Genomic DNA, 20024 nt, shown 5'->3' with positions numbered 1-20024 from the left:
GATATATTATTCCCGTATGTGAAAAAAAATTAATTTCTTGAAATTATCCAAAACATATATAAATGAAGCTTCTGACAAGTCTCGTGGTTTTTTTCGACAAGTGTCATTGAAATCCGCAGGTGGACGCGAAGAGACGTCTTCCATTGGTTCGCGGACACATATAACGTTCGCGTGCGTTTAGCCAACCAATGTTCACGATCGGAATGCCGTACCACTCGGTCGCTATATTTAGACACGCGAGTTTTAATTAAGTACGCGACAACCTATCGCGTATACGAGGTGACGGCCCAACGGGAGGTCGAGAATCGATATTCCCGATAGCCGATAATTCTGACGATTGTACGAGCCGAATCTGTAATTGAACAAAGCCCAGGTTTCTGTGGTAAAAGTCGAATTATACCAGATACGAATAAACCCTGGGATTTCCACTGTCTATTTTAATCACAAGCGGTTTAATTAGAAGAACTAATGAATTAATACATCGAAACGCAAACATGTGTTCGACTCTCTGTGGTCGTAACAGGTACGAACGCTCATGTATTTTTAATGCTCTCTTTGTACAACATTGTAATAGAATAATAAAATGTATATAAACGTAACTGAATAATTGCGTTTCAGAGATAATTTTGTGCCTGATGAAGACTGAATCAACGTCTGTTTTTAGAATATCTCTATATATGCACAGTGCTAATTAAAATTTTGCAGGAATTTATTTTTAAATAAAATTGTCGATTTGATTTGTTACTTTGCGGTTGGGATTAGAAGCATTAGGCGGAATTACGCAGTTTAAGGTTTTAGATGAACGACTCAGTTTAAGTAGAGTTTAACATCGTGCGGTTTTAACAGAGAGATCGACCCTCGTTTCCCATTTATGCCATTACGCATGCAATTCCACAAACTTCGTGAGATTACGGTTTCTCGTAATAAACACAGTGCATGTAATTGTTAGACATCCTAATGGTACCGCATCACAGTTTACTTTTATATATTATTTTTAAATTTCAATTTCAAAAATCTGTAATATTAATATCACTTAAATACAAAAATACATATAAATACATGTAAATACACAGTTGGAAAATTGTTTGATGTTTAAAACATATATCGTATGCCTCAAACAGTCCACTCAAATTTTTGTTAATCTAACAAAATATATATTAGAAAGTAACACATAAATAGAGTCACTGAATAATCACCAGTCGCTGAATAATCACTAGTGAATAATTATTTCAAAGAAATATTAAAGTAATAGGACTTTAAAATAATAAATTGCGAATTAATTGTATTTTTTATAATCTAATGTTCGTAAAGATTTTATTAAAATATAATTTTTTATTTAAAAATGTTAAAAATAATATAAAAATTTCACATTTATACGTTCATTGACCGGTTTAATTTTTTATTCGTTCATTGATTGGTGCTGTGACCTTATTAATTAAAAAATTAATACAAAAAATACAACACTTTGACAGAGCTTGGAAACAGAGAGTGTGGAAACATATTTCTTCAATAAAACTAACATTTATAATATGTTGTATACGTATATTTTACTTATTTATCTTAGATTTTACGTTTTAAAATTATTTTATTTTTATGTTAATTATTTATTCGCTCATTATGTTATTTTAACGCTAAAAAGTGTTAAGTATTAATTTAACACAAAATGCTCAAATAACATATTATCACATTATGTTAAACTAACACTTGAATATGTAAAAAATTTAATACAAAAATTTTAACAAGAATCGATTTTAACATAAATATAAAATGTTTTCTACTGTGTATAATTTATAAATATAAAAATATATTTGAATATTTTGCGGTAAAATCAATATATTATAATTACACTGTAAAAAATTTTCTCAAAATTTTTCACTATAATAGATGTAAAGTTACTAAATAGTTGTAAATTTCCACGCATTTGTAAATTTGCAATATACAAAGGTCAGGTTAATTTGTAATTAAGCAGATTGCAAAAGTAAATTTACAACATGTATGGAAAGTTATAGAAATGATAAGGTCAATTGTATTAAATTCGTTTTGCAATTGTATTACGTATTACACATTCGAATATTGTCTCTCTATCATACATGTTATAAACAATAAAATGACTACTTACTGTGCCCGCATATAGTGATGCTAGGTGGACAGAGTTTTCACTCATGCACAGTGAACGTTAATCTCATTTCACAGCGATATATGGAATATTGTTGTACTACGTAAAGTTACAAAAATTTAGATAAGTATATATAATATTTAAATAGTCTATTATATACGTAACTTTCCGTATAAAATAAGGCAGCGGTACTCAATAAAAGCAAATTTACATATTTTTTGTGGAATTACATAATTTTTTTAGAATTACATGATTTTTTTATATTTACGGGACTAATCGTGTAATTTTTACATCTATTATATGTAAATTTACTAAATTTTTTTACAGTGTAAAGACAAATTAAAACTTCCTATAAAATTTTATTTTTTCTTTGTATTTTAAATATATTTGTTTTTTGATTAATTAATAGCCATTTTATTATTTTATATTAACAATATAATATTCTATTTCTATTTTTCTATTTAAATTTTCCATTCGTACTTTTCATCAGTTCAAGTTTATTTCGTCACGAGGCACATCTTCTGTCGCGGCTGCGAAAAATGGCATAGAAATCTCGCGCAGGTTACGTAAAAATGAGGCATTGAATACGCATTTCAGCGTATTACGGTTTCTCGTAAATTTAGTAAATTGCGAGCCGAGTAGATTTATTACGACGGAAACAACGCACGAGAGGATTAACTTCTAAACCAAGATGCTCGACGGAAATATACTCAGGGGCGGTGGGCGCGGGGCGGGTATGCAAGAGAGACGAGGATAGACGAAGTCATAATTCGTAAATTATGCAATGACGGCTAACGTGCTTACCCATGGGGCAATTGACCTTTATTATGTTAAACGACGTGACCCTAACACAACCGAGAACGACGGTCATGCTTGTCGTAAAATAATTCAATAACGCGTTCCCTTGCGATTTACGGAACCAAATGGCGCAGTAGTCATAGCCAGTGTTGTTTTAAAAAAAAACCCTCGTAATGTCCTCCGTGTACCACGATCGAAAATTGAACCTCAATTACAAAGTTAATTTGCTATTAATAGAAAAATATATGTGTAAAACACAACGTATTATTAATTTAATTAATTACTGATCTAAAATTTCAAATTACGTGAGAAGCACGACATAGATATAACGTAATAAAGTTTAGTTAGATAAAAGATAACATTCTTTTATTCGTAATCATTTTTACTAATTGCCAAAAGTTTCACGAGGACTATATCGGCGTCGTTTTCTTTATCATGTAGTGCAAGATTCAACGAGAAAAGTAAAATCTTAACTCACCTCTAGGCACGCACAATCTGAATTAGTTTTGCCACGAAATTGCGATTCGCTGTCTCGTTATACGATTATGTAGACTTACCTGTAACATAAATGGATAAGGAAAATTTAATCTCTCAGTTAGAAGTCAGTACAACTTATTTGTCTATTAAGATAATCAGCGAATAATATTGACTTTCGGATTATTTTCTTTTGGATTAAATACAGAACGGCACAATTTAATCAAGTGAAAATACAAAAGTAGTTTGAAATTCGCATAATTAATGAAGGGGACACGCATAATTAATTAAAAGATTTCTAACGCGCTAATGGTCCAATCCACTTTTTCAAGAGAACACAGAAAAATTAATCTACATTTTAAATTAATCTCTTCGATCTCCTGGAAAAGTGGGTTTATAGACCGAATAATAAAGAATAGGATCGTTATATTTTTTTACGAGCGAACCGAAATAAATTACTGTGTGCTATGAATCCGAGAAATTGTTATAATACTTGATTAATAAAATAGATCTGAAATTACTGCCCGCTGTGAAATCAGATTGCTGCTACACGAGAAAGAGTTCTCAAAATATGATAGGTGATCTCGCGAGAATTTCACGGTGCTTGATCAAGATGAATTTAAGCGTGGCGCATTCTCCCATGTCTCAAAACGAGACACAGGAAGACAGATAATCAGCTGTTGCCGCAGTGGCCGTTTCCGGCAAGCGCTGCGGTTGTAATTAAACGCGATATGTGAGTAATGCGCTTTTGCGTTAAACGCGATGAGATGGTGTCGCGTTCTTTTGATTGCTGAGACAAAAAAATCTAGTTGTTGTCATATGTATCGTCTCACGACTGATGGTCAAACATAATTCCATGAACGAAACGCGTTTTTAAAATTATTTATATCGACATTTATATTGTCTCGTTAAAATTCTTTTAAGAAATAAAACTACATATGGTGCGTCATCGAAAAGTTAAGAAATGAAGTCATCTGAGGAAATCTGCAACTCGAGAAGTAAATTGTTTCCACAAAAAATATTCATTAGAGAACATTTGATGACACCTTTATGACTATATGATTTATGTGTTGTAGAAGAACGGCGCATATTTCATTACACGCGCAATTTTTTCATCAAGAAGCACAATAGTTGATGAGCCTATAAATCAACGATCTTTATTACGTCGCATGTAAAACACGTTGCTCGAAGTGTCGCGCAAATAGCAGCAGACGAGAAGACAAACTCCTCTCTTGCTTCACCGTTCGTCTGAAACAATACGCGCGTAGGTTAAACTTATCAAGTTGTCTTGGTCGAGAAAGAAGATCTTCCTCCGTAGCGACTGTTCGTGCTCCAATGATTTCCATTTCGTAATTCCGTCGCCAGACACAACAGTACATTAATCACGCGATGCTATAATATTAATTTTTCTCCATATTTTTCGCGTATATTTTTTTAAAACAATTTTAAATCTAAAAATTTATGCATACATAAGTATGTATAAATTCTTACAATTTTATTTTTTATAACTCTTTATTTACAGCTTTTATTTTTAATCCTCAGCTTTCAATTATCTATTTATTTTTATAAGATACATAATTCATGTAACATTCATACATAATTCATAAAACATTCATACGTTCATGATTTTTGTAAAATTCTTGTTAATTGACGAAGTTTATCCTCGTAAAATAAGAAACGACAAATTTTGAAAAATTTATGAAATAACGTGTGTGTGTGTGTGTGTATATATATATATATATATATACACGTATGAAAAACTTAACAATTTTTAAATACATAACGTTTCATGTGATATAATTAGAAAATAATATTTTTCATTCTATATCGCTCACATAGTTTCTTGCCACGTTTATCGAACAGTGATCTTCAAGGATACTCTCATCGGTTATTTCTAATTTCCACTCCTGTCTTCAGTAAAGAAACCTGATCTCCCCCGGGGCAGTTTCTACACGAGACCATGTCTGCTTTCAGGGCCACGAAAGGCGAATAGAGAGAGAGAGAGAGAGAGAGAGAGAGAGAGAGAGAGAAGGGGAGCGATCACGAAGGGTGCAGCCTAGATAAGAGCCAAAGGGTGCGGTTGATTATTCCTGTGTCCAAGCTAATACCACAGAGTATAGGCTCACCTTTCCACAGTTGGCACCCCATTCCGAAAGTTCAAAGCTATTTAACCTAATAGTCAGTTGGACGCATGAACAAATTTAGAATCTTTATCAAGCTGCCTGTTAAAATCTTTATCACGATTTTAGCCTCGAGATACCAAAGAAGTGAATTAAATCGTATTTTTAATCGTAAACTCTTTACGGTATCTATACTCAAGTTTAATTCGCAATTATATTTAAAAATTATTATTAATAAATCAATTCCAAAAAATATCGTGGCTTGTTTATTTCTGCGCTCATCGCCGCGTTAAGATACAAATGAATAAGGTTGAAAGCAACGATAAAAGTGAATAATTTTGAAAACATTTCTTTTAAAAAAATATCCATATAAAATATTTTAACATAATAAAGTTTTTACTGTAGCAAAATACTCTGCTAGTTTAGTAAGTAATCTTTTAATAAGTTCGCGATGTTTTCTTTTCAATAAAAGTCATAATGTTCCAATTGCTCACACGATCCGCCAGGTAAGATCAATTTGACACACTTGATATACGGCGTCGTGAAAGAAGCTCGCTCCCGATAATCTCACGTGAAGATACGTGACGTTCAAAGCTTTCTAGCTTACCGTTACGTGTCTGACGGGCGTTCACGGTCGTTTGCTTTATCCGGATATTCGTTATATGTGTCGTTACAATTACGAGATGACCACAGTCTTCCGTGTGGACTCACGATTTACCGCCAAGAAATCTGACTCTCGTTTCACACGTAGGAACCCCCAATAGTGTTGACAACTTCAGTTGAACGAGATATGGCAACGGTTATTAAATAAAAAAACAATTGAAATTTGAAATTTGTTACACCTACTTAATTTATAATGTCGCAGTAAGCAATAGAAATTGAATATATTTATATTTAATTAATATATTTAAAAATATTCAAGAAAATAAATTCAGAATCATTGAAAAAAGTAAGATTTAAAATAAATAAAATGTATAAGAAATTATATACAATATTATATAAGAGATCAATAGCATAGAAAGGAATAAAAAGTATAGTATGTTGTACGTCTACTCTCTGTGTTTAAGGCAAATCCTATCAGAAACAGAATCCTATCAGATTTTATTCGATCGTTTCTCAGAAGGCGATGGCAAACCACCGAAAGCATTGTGTGCCACAAAGCCCGTGACACACTACGCCTTGCGGATCCAATCCGGATTGCGAATCATTGAATGGACTCTTCATATTACGAATTCACGAAAAATTAAATATATGCCTTTTGCTTCTAAGTATGAATTGCGTCAAACTAAGCGAAGAATATAGATTTATAAAAATGACAGATTACCATAATAAAATCTTGATATTTATTTACATGAATTACGTATTACGGATCGGAAAAATAAAAGGCTAGCAATAGACGTCAAAAGTGACTTATTTTCAAAAATTGGATGTATATTGATCCAAACGGTGAGATAGCGTTCTTTGTGTTGAGATACAAGTGTTGAAGAATATAGCCGAACTAATTTAAAACAAGCTTTAGGTTCTAACTTTATAGATATATTAAAAATATATATTGTATATATTTTTTTCAGTTAATCATGATAGTATAAATACAATTTAATACAAGAAAACAATATTTAATAATATATTGTAAGATCTTTTTACAATAACGATTCATTAGAACTTCTTTTCTATAAGAGATTGAGATTTTTAAAAAGTTATTTCTATTAATGTCTTCTCTTTCTTATATATATATATCATTTCATTCTATATTTTTTTTTGTGTTATAAACGTACCACCTATATCCTAAAAATATGAGATTTAAAACACATGTATTTTATATGTGCTGCAAAATTCTTCCATTTGGATTCAGTGCTTCCCGGTATATGAGTAACATCTATATAATTGCCATATCGATTTTGCCGTTTTTCATGTTCCGCTGGTTGTAGTGATTAAATTTGATTGAACAATCGATTGAATTTGATGCGAACAAATACAATCAAAGCGACATTATCGTTCTTCTACACGATATCTCGTTAAATTAACTCATAACAATCATGTAGAGACGACTGTTCAATATCATAGTTGCAGCAATTTTCATTATTGATTTACACAAAGTAGTTTAATTTGCCCAAGTGTTCTGTAAATTATTAATCATCATTATTCAATTATTCACTTTGTCTTTTTAGAATTTTCAATTAAACAAAAATGGTAAAATATTAAATGTCGAACATTAAAAGCGATAATTTATTAAATAACTCATTATACTAAATTAAATAGCTGTACACGCTGCTCCAGTATAAAACAAAATATGCGAGCGATGTGTAAATATCTTTGATGCCAAAAACATTCAGCCTATTCCAGTTTTACGAAATGCAAAATTCTTTGACAAATTGCGAAAAATTGTGCGGTGTGCATATATCTGTATATAATATATATTATTCTCTTTTAAAAATATATGCATCAGTTGTAAAACAATGATAATGATGCATTATACAATCGAATAAATTACGAAAAAACTATTTTTAAAAGAGAATACATAGAAACTGCATATCTCATGTTTGTCAATAAATACATCTTTATTTCTGAGATTTGTACATGTATCATAAAGTATATGTTTAAAGACGGATTTACTAATAAAAGTGAGATGTAAATTTTTATGTACACTACAGATTTTTATGTACACTAAAAAAAATGTTTATGTTAATGTTTAAGTAGATATATTTATTTTAACATAATTTTCTTAAACTAAAGAAATATTTCTCAAGTATAAAAATAAATTATTTTATACTAGCTAATATTTATTTAAATAAAAGGAAATTATATTAAGATAAATATGTTTACTTGAACATAAAACCTATTTTTCAGTGTATACGAAAAGAACATACACAAACATTAATTTAAAAAGGAACAAAACAAAATACTGAATATAAAATTATTGTTTAAATGGTTATAATCAAATAGTATGGGGAAATATTCTTTGATAATTGAAAGTCTTTTCGTCGCCTAAAAGGAAATCAATACGATACTGAAAATATCGCTACTGGTATGTCAGATATGTATTTGCAGAAAGGTTGCATTGCTTTTGTGTATCGTAGAAACTGAACGAGAATGATGAAATCCGAGCAAAGGTGCATGCGGCGAACCGTGAAATTATAAACGATTCGGACAATAGCCTATCTCGTCTAATTTAACGTTTAATCGAGCGTCGTTGAATTATGAATTATCAAACAATTCTGTTGCGTGTTAAACATACGCTTTTAACTTTTATGAGTTTAGGTCCCCTCCTTTTTTTTCCCCGTGAGTCGCACAACCACTGTTTCATTTCAAACGCAATAACACTTAGAAAGCACTAATGACATAAACGGACATCCGTGGAAAGAATTCGATTCACCGCGATAATCAGAATCATCACGCCATTGCTGTTTAATCATGGAGCATGACTCATATCATTTGCGCACTTTGCTCTGTTTACACGATTCATGCAAATTACGAGTTATTAATTTCTCGCCGGCCGTTATTGTGCCGGACTAATCTCGGTATAATCGAAGGTCTATAGGATTACAATTGAACCAGATACAAAAAGATATACTTTTGCAAATGACGCAGAGAGGCTGAGAATTTTGTTCATTAAACGTTCCGCTTCGTTTCGTTAGCGAAGTACATAATGAAGGTGCACAGGAAACGCTTTGCATTTTGATGCGCTAAGTCTCGACTTATTATGAATATTATAATTGGAAGAAATTATAAACTGATATACTATATCGATTTTACCAAAGTTTCTGAAGATGGAATTACATTATTAAAATAATCTACTCCAGATAGCTTCGTATTTACAGAACACCTTTCCGCACGAAAGTATAAATATGTTTACAAGCGAATCTTTTCAAACAAAATTTTGAACTGCTTGTTATACAATAAATTGGGTATTAGACCGATTATGTAAATAACACGAGAAATAAAAAATGCGATTACCGAAGCGGATCTTAGTGCCTAATAAAGTTTTCATAGCGATTATCAAATATATATGTATTTTTTTTTAGACAAAAATAAAAGTTTATAAAGTCAGTGACGTAAAAAAGCCGATAAGAAGCAACAAGTTCTTAGTGTGTAACAGTATAATTAATTATTAATTAACAAGTTTTAATTCAACTCTTGATTTCGGTCAGCCTCAGTAGAAAACAGAAAACCAAAGATAAATAGATTGAAATTAAGAGCAGGACTGTCGCAATGAAGTAAATTAAAAAGCTTCGTCAAAATGTTAAAAACGCACGAGACAAATGTATTTTCTCTGCAAATAATAATGTTGAGTATGATTTTCCAGTTTCGATACATTAAACAAATGAAGTTTTCCGATTATCAACAAGCTATCATCATTTCCTATATTTATCCCACTCTGATTATGAAACTCGTAAACTGATGCTGAAGCGAGGCTACTCTAATTACAGTGCTCTCTAGGCATTAGGTAAGAGTCCTTCGGGAATTTCGCATAAGTCCTGGAGGATTACAAACTGCCGTTAGTCACGCGATTTCAACTGACCGTGTTACACGTGATAATAACTCGACCGACGTTCTTACAAAATAACGTGGCGCGCCAAGAAACACGAAAGCGTCGAACGTTTCTGGCGAAAAGCAGCGTGTCGCGACGATGACTGCGCGTTGAAAAGTCCATCGATCTGCGTAAGTGCCGCATTTCCTCTTCGAATGGAAACCTATGGCTGTAAAAAGAGAGATATGCATCGCCCGGCAAACTCGAAACATTCGGAGCTCTATATAAAGCCAGGCGTGGCCTTCGCGCAAGGATAAATCTCGTTAGGTGGAACTGTCACTCCCCGTTTCCTGTTTATAGCGTTACGTATCATGAGCTCTCGCTTTGGGCGCCGATCGCTGATCTGGACGAATGAGAAAATAGCGGTACGAAATGGCGCAACGCGCGGGAAACGGTTGAATCACGGTGTGCGCGAGAGCTCCGCGGGGAAACATATTGATTTATTATTGGCATTTACCGCAATGCCAGCGTGGCATTTCTATATGCACATTGTATGTATTCTATACGTAGTAGCTGACAATTGAAATCTCTATTCGAAAGGCGGAAAAAAGTGCAAACTCTTCCCGTACAGCACAGAATAGCAAAAACGTTGCAAAATGTTGCTACGACGTTTCGGCAATATTGCAGCAACGATAAAACGTCCGCTTCAGAAATATTGATGTGTAATGTTGCAGCAATATTTTGCAACGCTTTTTCTACGTTGTGCTGCTATGTGGTCTCAATTATTATCCGAGGCTGCGGTAATGTAAATAGCAGCCATCTAGTAAAGTACTTTGTGCTCGTTCAAGACACGACCACCTTCGACGTGCATTCGTGCGACAAATGGTGTGTAACAATGACGTAAAAAAATGACGGCGCTACCGCGTGCTCGGAGCGAAACCGCAAACGCGTGCTAACTATCGATAATTGACGTCTAACAGTCTAACCGCTGTTTATGAAAACCCGCTACCTAGCTTGCCTAGCAGCTGACGTTTCTTCCTCGCATGGCAAGGTAATGACCGGTCCTACGCCTCCCTTAAAGCGAAAGAAAAAAAAAAAAAAGAATCGTCAGTGGAGCGTAAACAGAAGCTACTAGCTCGCTTATTTACATAAGAAATTCCGGGTTACTATAATGTGATTTATGAAGTATTTCTAGTCTTACGCACATGTGTGCATCCATCCGGCACCGCCACCCACTGCATTATGAAAATGAGTGTTTCATATAGCGTTGAAATTCAAAAGAATGCAGCGTGGGCACGTGGATTACCCCACTTTCTCCCTTGCGACTATTACGAGGTCATATCACCGCGGAAGTTTGTCTCTCGCAATACGTCATCATCCGCGACCGATTTCGTTCGCAGACACATCGCGCGAAACGCAGCCTCTGCAGATTAATGCACGAGAATAGAAAACGGCATGTTGACATTGGAGCGTTTATATTAAGACTAATACGCGCGCGTTTGGAGTTGAATAAATATTTTATTTCTGTATATTAAATTAAATTAAAAACATATGGAAGTTTAATATCAGACAAAAAAAAGGCATCTATTCTCTTTCATAAAATTTTAGTAGAATAAAATATTAACAAAATGTGAACATTAAATTAATTAAATTAAATTATAGATTAAAATAGAAATTTATGATAGTTGCTTGATGTAATACAAGCTATATTGAGTATATTGTTAAGAGTGGAAAAAGATCTATTACATCTTCTTTCTTCGAGAAAAACATTGCTTCTTGCGTGAAATACGTTTCACACATGTGAAACATAAGCGTCACTTTATAATGGACTCGGGTAAATGATAACAATTGATCTAATTGTAGCGGCATGCGCCGCGTCAATACTGCATGATTTGCGTCTTGTGTTTTACTGTAAATCAAATAACTTTTTGGCGCAAAATTGCCGACTTCCAAACAAATTCGTGTAAAGTTAAAATATAAAAAAAAAACATTTAATAACAAATTCAATAAAAAGATTTAATACAAAGTGCATACAAACGCGCGCGTAAATAAAAAAGAACTTATTTAATAATATTTCCTCACATCTGCACATTTAAAATTCAACAGTAAATTACAATCCTTGCTAACATTAATTTAGGCTAAAGTGTCATACATGTTTTACTTGTAATTTCTAATATTTCATTCAAACAATAAAAGTATGGATTCAATTCTGTGTATGTGAAGCCAATTCTTATTGCAATAGAAAAGAGATAATAATAGATAGAGGAAAAGGTAGTATTATTGTAAGCATTACGGCTACCTCTATTAGCTCCGTGATTAGGTAACGAATTCTAACGATTGCTTATGAAATCATTTGTTTAGTAGCCCGCTGGTATGTATTCAGAAAACATCGGAGTCTTATAAATATCTAAAAGATATCTTATTAAAGATATCTTCAAAACATTTTTAAAAGAAATATTTTTCTTTATATAATGAAGCTAAATAAAGTTAATAACATTGAGCAAAATAAAAGAAATGTAAATGTGTTTTAAGATGCACACAATGAAGAAGCAAGATCTGTTCCTCATTTCGCATCTTTGTTACATGATCAAAATGTAAACCGGCCTTATGACGATACATTGTATCGATCCAAACGAACTTAGATCATATCGTTAGCTTTAATCGTCAGCTCTCGTTCTGTCGTCCGAAAGCAGCGATGGACTTTACGGTCCAGATGATCGAGGATATCGAAGCACTTTTCGAGATACGTCTCGCCTCGTGAAAGTCCAGCGCATGGTAATACGAAACCGAAAAAGTCACCGACAAAAAGCGCCCGTACGCGAATGGGTTCCCCGTTGCTTTCACTCAGGCTTGGGATATAGACGGGTGGTCTTTCACTCGGACAGACTAGCTGATCGCGTCTTAATATAATATAAAATAATTACGATACCAATCATCGCGATAGAGATGACCAATTAAAAACAAACCAATTAAAAATATTAATTATTATTATTATACATATATTAATGAGCTGTAAATTAGCAAAATGTTTCTATTTATTTAAATAGAAATATTGTCACTTTACTTAAATATAATTAGTATTAAAAATGTTAAAAAATATTAATATCAATGTGTGAAAACATTTGGTAAAATTATTACTGCTTTCTGACATGAAAAACAAACGTTTATAATTGCAAATCATCCAAGAAAATTGTCAAGAAAAGAGAGTGTACACGGTACAAATTTAGTAATCTAATTTGACGTGATGAAATTCTAAGAACAGTGGAGGACGATCACTAAACAGAACAAATCTGTCAAAGCCATCACGTACTTGTTACACTTTCGCGATTAATTGCAATCGACTGCCTTGACAAATCAAGAAATGCCTTGTAAAGGATATTTATAGTAAAACGTGACGCAAAACAAAATCCAGATTCATCGTATGTTTGAAATTATTAGGAGCTGTGCAAGAATGTGAAAAGATGAAAATAAAAATTTTCGGTAAGACGAATATGATTTTATTTCTGTCATTACCGTTTTTGCGCACTTTTTATCAGACCTATGCGGGAAGAAGGATGATATACGATATACGCGAGTGTAATTAGTCACGACAGTTTTTACCTAAATGCTCGCATTTGATGGCGCGTAAACGTCTCGATCGAGTGCAACAAAGTGTCGCGGGTCGTTGAAGAGCCGCGAGAAGAATGCTAATGAATCGCGCAAATCGACTTGCTCTCTCGAAGGAAAAAAAAGTCTCTTTCCAATTAGCACAATCCCATAACGGGGAAACTGGATACCCCTTTTATAGATAGAGCGGCATACGGTCGATGTACGCTCGTGGAACTGGGTTGGCCCAACGATGTCGCTCATGCGGCCATCGCCGTCTCTCTAAAGAAGGTCAAAAAATGCCGAGGACAATAAACCTGTCTTGTTTAGCTCGTCTATCGAGGACAATGACAAAATTCGATGAGACGAGAGACGCAACGTACATTAATTCTAGGATCGGCTGAAGTCATGTGCATATCCAAGATGTCTCAGACATAATTGATGCTTGTGTGCAATAAAAAGTAAGAAGCAACGTATAGACATGTTGTTTTACTTGAGGGAAATCCCAGATGTATTCATCGAGTTTTCCAATGTCAATTTTTTTTATTCTTGAGGTAAAAAAAAATTAACCTGTCATGGCATTTATCGACATGCGGCTTTGTCTCCGAGTTATGAATTTTTAAAAATCAGAAAAGTTGGAGAAACGCTCCCGAATCGAATTCGCGTTCTAGATTTGGCAACTTTTCTTTTTTGTCTAATGTGTGTTCTGTTGTGTTTATTATTTCTTTCAAACAATTTGAATATCGATATCATAATATACGAATTTTTGTAATAATAATTAATGCATATAAAGTAGCGATGTTTTTCGTAAATGAATATTTTGCTGCGGTTGCTGATATTTTAGCTAAAAATTAGAGCAAAAATTGTTTTTCAATAAATCGTGAAATCTCGACAGTATAAACAAGAATTGGAGTGAAAAACAAAACTAATCGTCCGATTTTTTGGCTTTTTAAAAATTTATCACTTGAAAACAAAGTCGCATGTTAATAAACTCCGCAACACATCCATACATACTTTTTTTTATCTCAATAATCGCCAAAAAAATTGGCGAAAAATTCGATGAACACTTCTGGGATAATAATTCTTGCCCTTATCATTCTTGCTCGATCAAATAATCGCTCGAGATCTTCGTTACACGACAGCTATCATCACATCCTACTTTTACGAGACAACATTATCCGAAGAATACAATTCTGAATCAATAAAACAATCGCATCGCCACACAATCGAATCTCACGTGAGAAGAAACGGTGAAACTTAAGAAGTGAGAATTACGTGTTCCGGGGAAATTAGCATAATCCCACGTGAGAGTACGCCGTTGCCATCCGGCCGAAATTGGCAATGAGTACGTTCGGATTATTGCGCAGCGTATCTGGCACGAACTCGTAAATAAGAATCGCGAGAGAAAAAGTTGTTCTCGCGCCGCGTTTAAACGCATGGATTCGGGCCGACGACGCGACGCTCGAAAGTTATTATTTCACAGACTCGCCTTTCGTCACGCGACAAATCAGTTTGATTCGATTGAGTTTAATAATGCTATATTACCCAGACACATGCGTTCGACACATTTGCAGCATGATTCTTTTCCGTTGTAGCAGTCATTTTATTTGCCGTTTAATGTTATTGTTAACATTGTGCGTTACTGGTCAGATGAGATTTATTCTGAATTTGTAATTTTGTTGCGTACGCGATAAATTTATATTTACATGTGCCGCAGGTGTGCGTAACCGATACAAAAGCAAATGCCACGTGTAATGTAGAGAGAGAGAAAGAGAGAGAGAGAGAGAGAGAGAGAGAGAGAGAGAGAAAGAGAGAGAGAGAGAGAGACAGAGAGCCGTGTGATTTTTAGCTGCATTATTGCAGAGTGCATTATTAAAATCGGTTATTATTAAAGTTGGCACGTGCGTTTTCATTTTAAGCAAGCCCGATATATTGTATTGTACAAACCAATATAATTTTGCTACTACAAATTTATCTTGCATTCATAACAATTTTATGTTGCTCGTTAATTATCTTCCTAAATATAAAATGGTCTCGATTCCAATTTTTTAGCTACATGAACAAAATATCTCGTTTATCGTAAGCTAAATATCTATTTTACATTTTTAAAGGAAATAAGAAATATTTTAAGATTCTGTACTTCGAAAATTCACAATTTAAAAAAAATTATTTGTGTTAAATAAATTTATTTTCTTCAGGAAGATGCGGCGTCATTACTTTTACCATTAACTATTGCTCGATTATCGTTCCTAATGTGTCAGAAGGATCAATCACATGCCAGGATCAAGGAAAGGTCAACGACGTGGCAATTCTGAATGAGCCTTTACTTTTATCGCCGTCTAGATATCGCGTTACATCAGTGCACCGGCTACGGCGCGCGTTAAGGCACCTAATTACACGTTACGTTCGACCCACACGCACGCATACGCGAGCAGATTACCGAATGGTAATGCTCCCCGCCGTTGGCTACCTTGAGGGACAGACCGAAGGAAAGTGGGTGAACTCGGCTCGATTTTGCGGCGAGAAACCGGCGCGTTGCTCGCTCCACCTATCTCCGTTTTTCCTTTCCCGCTCGTAGCTGGATCTACGCTGAGGACCAAGATTAGCAGAGATTCATCTCGGATTCGGATGACGCCCGCGCAAAGCTAAAGTTATCCATGAATCTCGCAGCAGTGGATTTTATTTCTAAGATTCACATCAGGGAACCCGCCGCGGAGTCGAAATTTTAATCCTATTATCGACCTAAATTAGACCTATTGAACTTCTACCTTGGGCCTCAAAGTGACAGCAATCGGAAAATTTCCCTCATTGAGGTTCAAAAGAGATTTATTCTCGACTTTTTAAAACGTCTTTTAACCCTTTACATCGGCCACAATGGAAAAATCAAGTCTGCTTCTTTTTTATTCTTAGCTAGCCTCTACTGTACTCTCTAAATTTTTTGGAGTGAAATTTCATCTAAAAGAGTAGAATTCCACTCTAAAAGTGTGAAAATCCTGCCACTCTTTATCAAGACTGACAGGATTTTCACACTTTTAGAGTGGGATTCCACTTCAAAGATTTTAGAGTACACTTTGCTTCTTTTCCTCCTCTTCTGGACAAATCCGATATGCAGATTTCATTTTAATTACCAAAACATGTAGTTCAAACAGATAATTAACTTAATTGCCAAAAGATATGCAAAGAATTGAACTTGTCGAAAATAATCATACGCGATTTGTAAAAGTGAATGAAAAAAGATAAAGCAGATAATTAATAATGAAACGTAAATTCCAATCATTCTTCATCATTATGACGAAGCATAGAGATGATTTTCGTGTCTCTATAGCATCGGAATCTTAAGGAAATCTTATCGATGCGGTCTTAATCGCGATGTGCAAATAGCTATGCGCTCGTATAATAGAGATAAAAACACTCGACGGTGTAACGATATGATAATGATATTTCAGCAAACACGAGCGATTTAAAACTACGTAAATACATTGTCCTCGATGAGAACGGGGTGCCGTTTGCCGCTCAGCACGAAGTTATACACGGCATGCGAGGTCGCGGATATAATCTAAGCGCGGATCGATTTAATGTTCCGGTGGAAAAGAGCGTTGTGCCATTTTGCTGGACGAGCCGACCGAAATCAAAAATTCTCGGCATAATATGCCGAGCACGTAATCAGGATATAGGTATAGTACGAGTCGGTTGGAATGTTCTATAATTTAGAAATTTGCATGGAGTAGTGTAAAGAGCATAAAAAATGCATGAGATTGTAAAAATCAGCATTATTAAGATGCTGATAGTAAAGTTCCCTTATATAGCTCAGCCAAGGACACTTGTTAAATAATACATTTGGTGTTCTAGATAGAGACATGTACTGTACGTAAGCTACTGATTTAAGAATAGTAATGTACATGTGAAATTGTATTGTGCGCGTAATTAAAAAATTGAGACGTTTACAATAATTCTTTTACTAAACGAAGAAAATTGTTTCAAAAACAATTTTAGTCAAGTTGATATATAATTCTCGTCAGTGTTTGCTGTTACTTACATAAAATTATTTAAATAAAAAAAGTATTAAATTTTTCAAATTATCTAAGGAAATGTAAACAATGACGAGAATGAAATGTATTGTCCTTGTCTCAACTTTCAAATTATCATTTAACCTAATAAGCAAATTTTTACAGTGATAACAATGGGGTTACGTTCCGAGAAATTCACTTTCGATATTGAAAATCTAGTATACGCAACGTGAATTATAGATTTTTAGTACAGACAGTGTACATCGAAATGCAGCTCAGATTACAAAACTATAAATTCAAAAACTTATAAGAAATTTTGTCAGTCATATAATACGAAATATATATTTCTTCTATTTTTTAACTGTAATTTTTATTTGATTTCAAATAAGAATGTCTTTCATCGGATGATAAAAGTTTGAAGAACTTTTATTTTTAAGAAATAAAAATATAAAAATATAAATACATGGTTTTTATATCCTAAATTGTTTTTGCCCGTAGCAATATTGTTATATATAAAAGTTTATCTAGATAAAACCATACATAATTTTACCTTTTATCTATGTAAATTGAAATTAAATCATCTGTATCTTATTTAAGACTTTTATTCAGATAATTTTAAGTTAGCGTAACACTAATTTTTTTTTCTTTTTTTTACTATTTTCTCATAATATTTGTGTCATGTGAGACAACAATCTATGAAAATTATTCTCTGTAATGAAGGATACAAAAGAACATGGAGCAATTTGGAATTAACTGTAGTATATATGTATCATGCGGTTATTAAAAAATTTCATTACTCAAAAAGATGCACGTAAAAAGGGTGTGTACATTATATCTCGATACTCAATGACACCGCTAACAGCTGTATTGCTCTTGGATAGCACGGAACAATCCGGTTCAAGGGCATCGCAAGTACTAGGTTACGCAGGCCACGGTCATCGTGATCGTATTGCACACGTGTGACACGATGCACCTTTCACAAACTCAAATCGCATCGATTCGTATCCATTAGGTACGAGTCTTCAGTGAGTCGCGCTGCGCCATGGAAAAATACGCTCGGAATTTTTCGATTTGACCTCACATACCCGTTAAAATATTAATATGGCCCGCTGTTGTGCGTTTCGCTTATTTTATTTGAATCTAAATTTCCATAAAACGATATCTCATATCGCAATGTTTTACAAATGCAAAAACCTTGCGGTTTCAAAGAATATGTAGCAATAAGTTTCTCCTTTCTGTGCAAAGTTTCTACATGCAAGATTCAAGCATTATTTTTGTTCAAAAATTTTTAAGCTTTAGTGTACCATTGAATTCGTGAAATTGCGATTTTCAAAGGATAATGCAATTTAAACAATTTAGAGATTTAAACAGACTAAAATAGATGCGCAGATTTAGGTTAGCTAAATATACAATTGCGTGCAAACAAAAGCACATCCCGATCAATAAAAGTAGTTACATTAAAGCGTTGGTAAACTAGTAAAATGCAAAAGATCGGGATAATAAATCGATTAATTGCGCGATCTTAAAAATATTTACTGATTTTCATCATTGTTTCAAATATTTATTTAAAGGCCACCTCCACAAAAAAGTAGAAAGACATATTTTAAATAGCAGTATTATAAAAATAAAAATGTTTAATAAAAGTTTACACACAGATAGAGATTTACAGATTTCGTTTAAATCATCGTTTATTAAAATCCCCATGCGGCAAGACTTATTAAAAAATTATAAGTGTAAAGAAAAATTTCGTAGACGTATTTTAATATATAATCATGAAGCTCCAAAAATTATCTAGCAAAGAATGATAATGGAATCGACATCGAATCGTCATCGATTCAACGTTGATTCAATGGATTTTTCGCTAGGTAAAGCGTGATGTTCAATATTAAATCTCTATTTAAATAAATAACTATTTTTTAACAACAGTTACATCGGTTATCGTAACTCATACGTAAAACTTTATTTTAATAGTTATTTTATAACTGTTTATCTCAAATCCTGTAAAATTAATAGATATTTGAGATTTAGAGTATGTGAAAAATATTCAAAAAAATTGCGTTAAAATATATCGAGAAGTATCAAAATCATTTTATAATATTTAAGATAGAAATAAAATTTTACTCTGAGAAATTTGCATTTTCATGTACTAAGAATATGTTACAGTATATGCAATTTTCTGCAGGCTCACTTAATTCGATTTTTGCGTGATAGATTTACATATGCTCTGAAAATAGACATATAAAGGCTACAAATTAATGTATGACAATATTTCTATTTGCATGCTTATATTAATACAATATTTGCAAATTTGCATGCTTATTTCTTTTGATTTTGTTTTTGAGATTCTTATTTCCTCATTATAAATATATTGAATTACAGTATAAAGAAAAAACCCATAATATAGATCTGTTTAAAGGCTGATAGCTCATTTATCATGTGAAAAATTTTCTAAAAGC

General features: G+C 33.3%; 1 protein-coding gene across 2 annotated transcripts in view; it reads right to left on the bottom strand.

The window, feature by feature from the left end:
- The window catches only part of LOC105196933 (four and a half LIM domains protein 2), a 153913-nt gene that overhangs the window by 133248 nt on the left and 641 nt on the right, over positions 1 to 20024 (bottom strand). The window contains exon 1 of one of the 2 annotated variants that reach the window (XM_039455960.1): positions 8744 to 8827. The exons of the other annotated variant lie outside the window; for it this stretch is intronic. Coding sequence (XP_039311894.1) covers positions 8744 to 8812 — 69 coding nt within the window. The 5' untranslated portion in view covers positions 8813 to 8827. Of the gene's footprint in view, positions 1 to 8743; positions 8828 to 20024 lie in introns of those variants that run through there. 2 annotated transcript variants of the gene reach the window in all.

Source organism: Solenopsis invicta, chromosome 12 (assembly GCF_016802725.1).
Source record: "Solenopsis invicta isolate M01_SB chromosome 12, UNIL_Sinv_3.0, whole genome shotgun sequence".
NCBI classification, from domain to species: domain Eukaryota; kingdom Metazoa; phylum Arthropoda; class Insecta; order Hymenoptera; family Formicidae; genus Solenopsis; species Solenopsis invicta.
The sequence above is the reverse complement of the archived record's forward strand: the minus strand, read 5'-3'. Positions and strand labels throughout refer to the sequence as shown.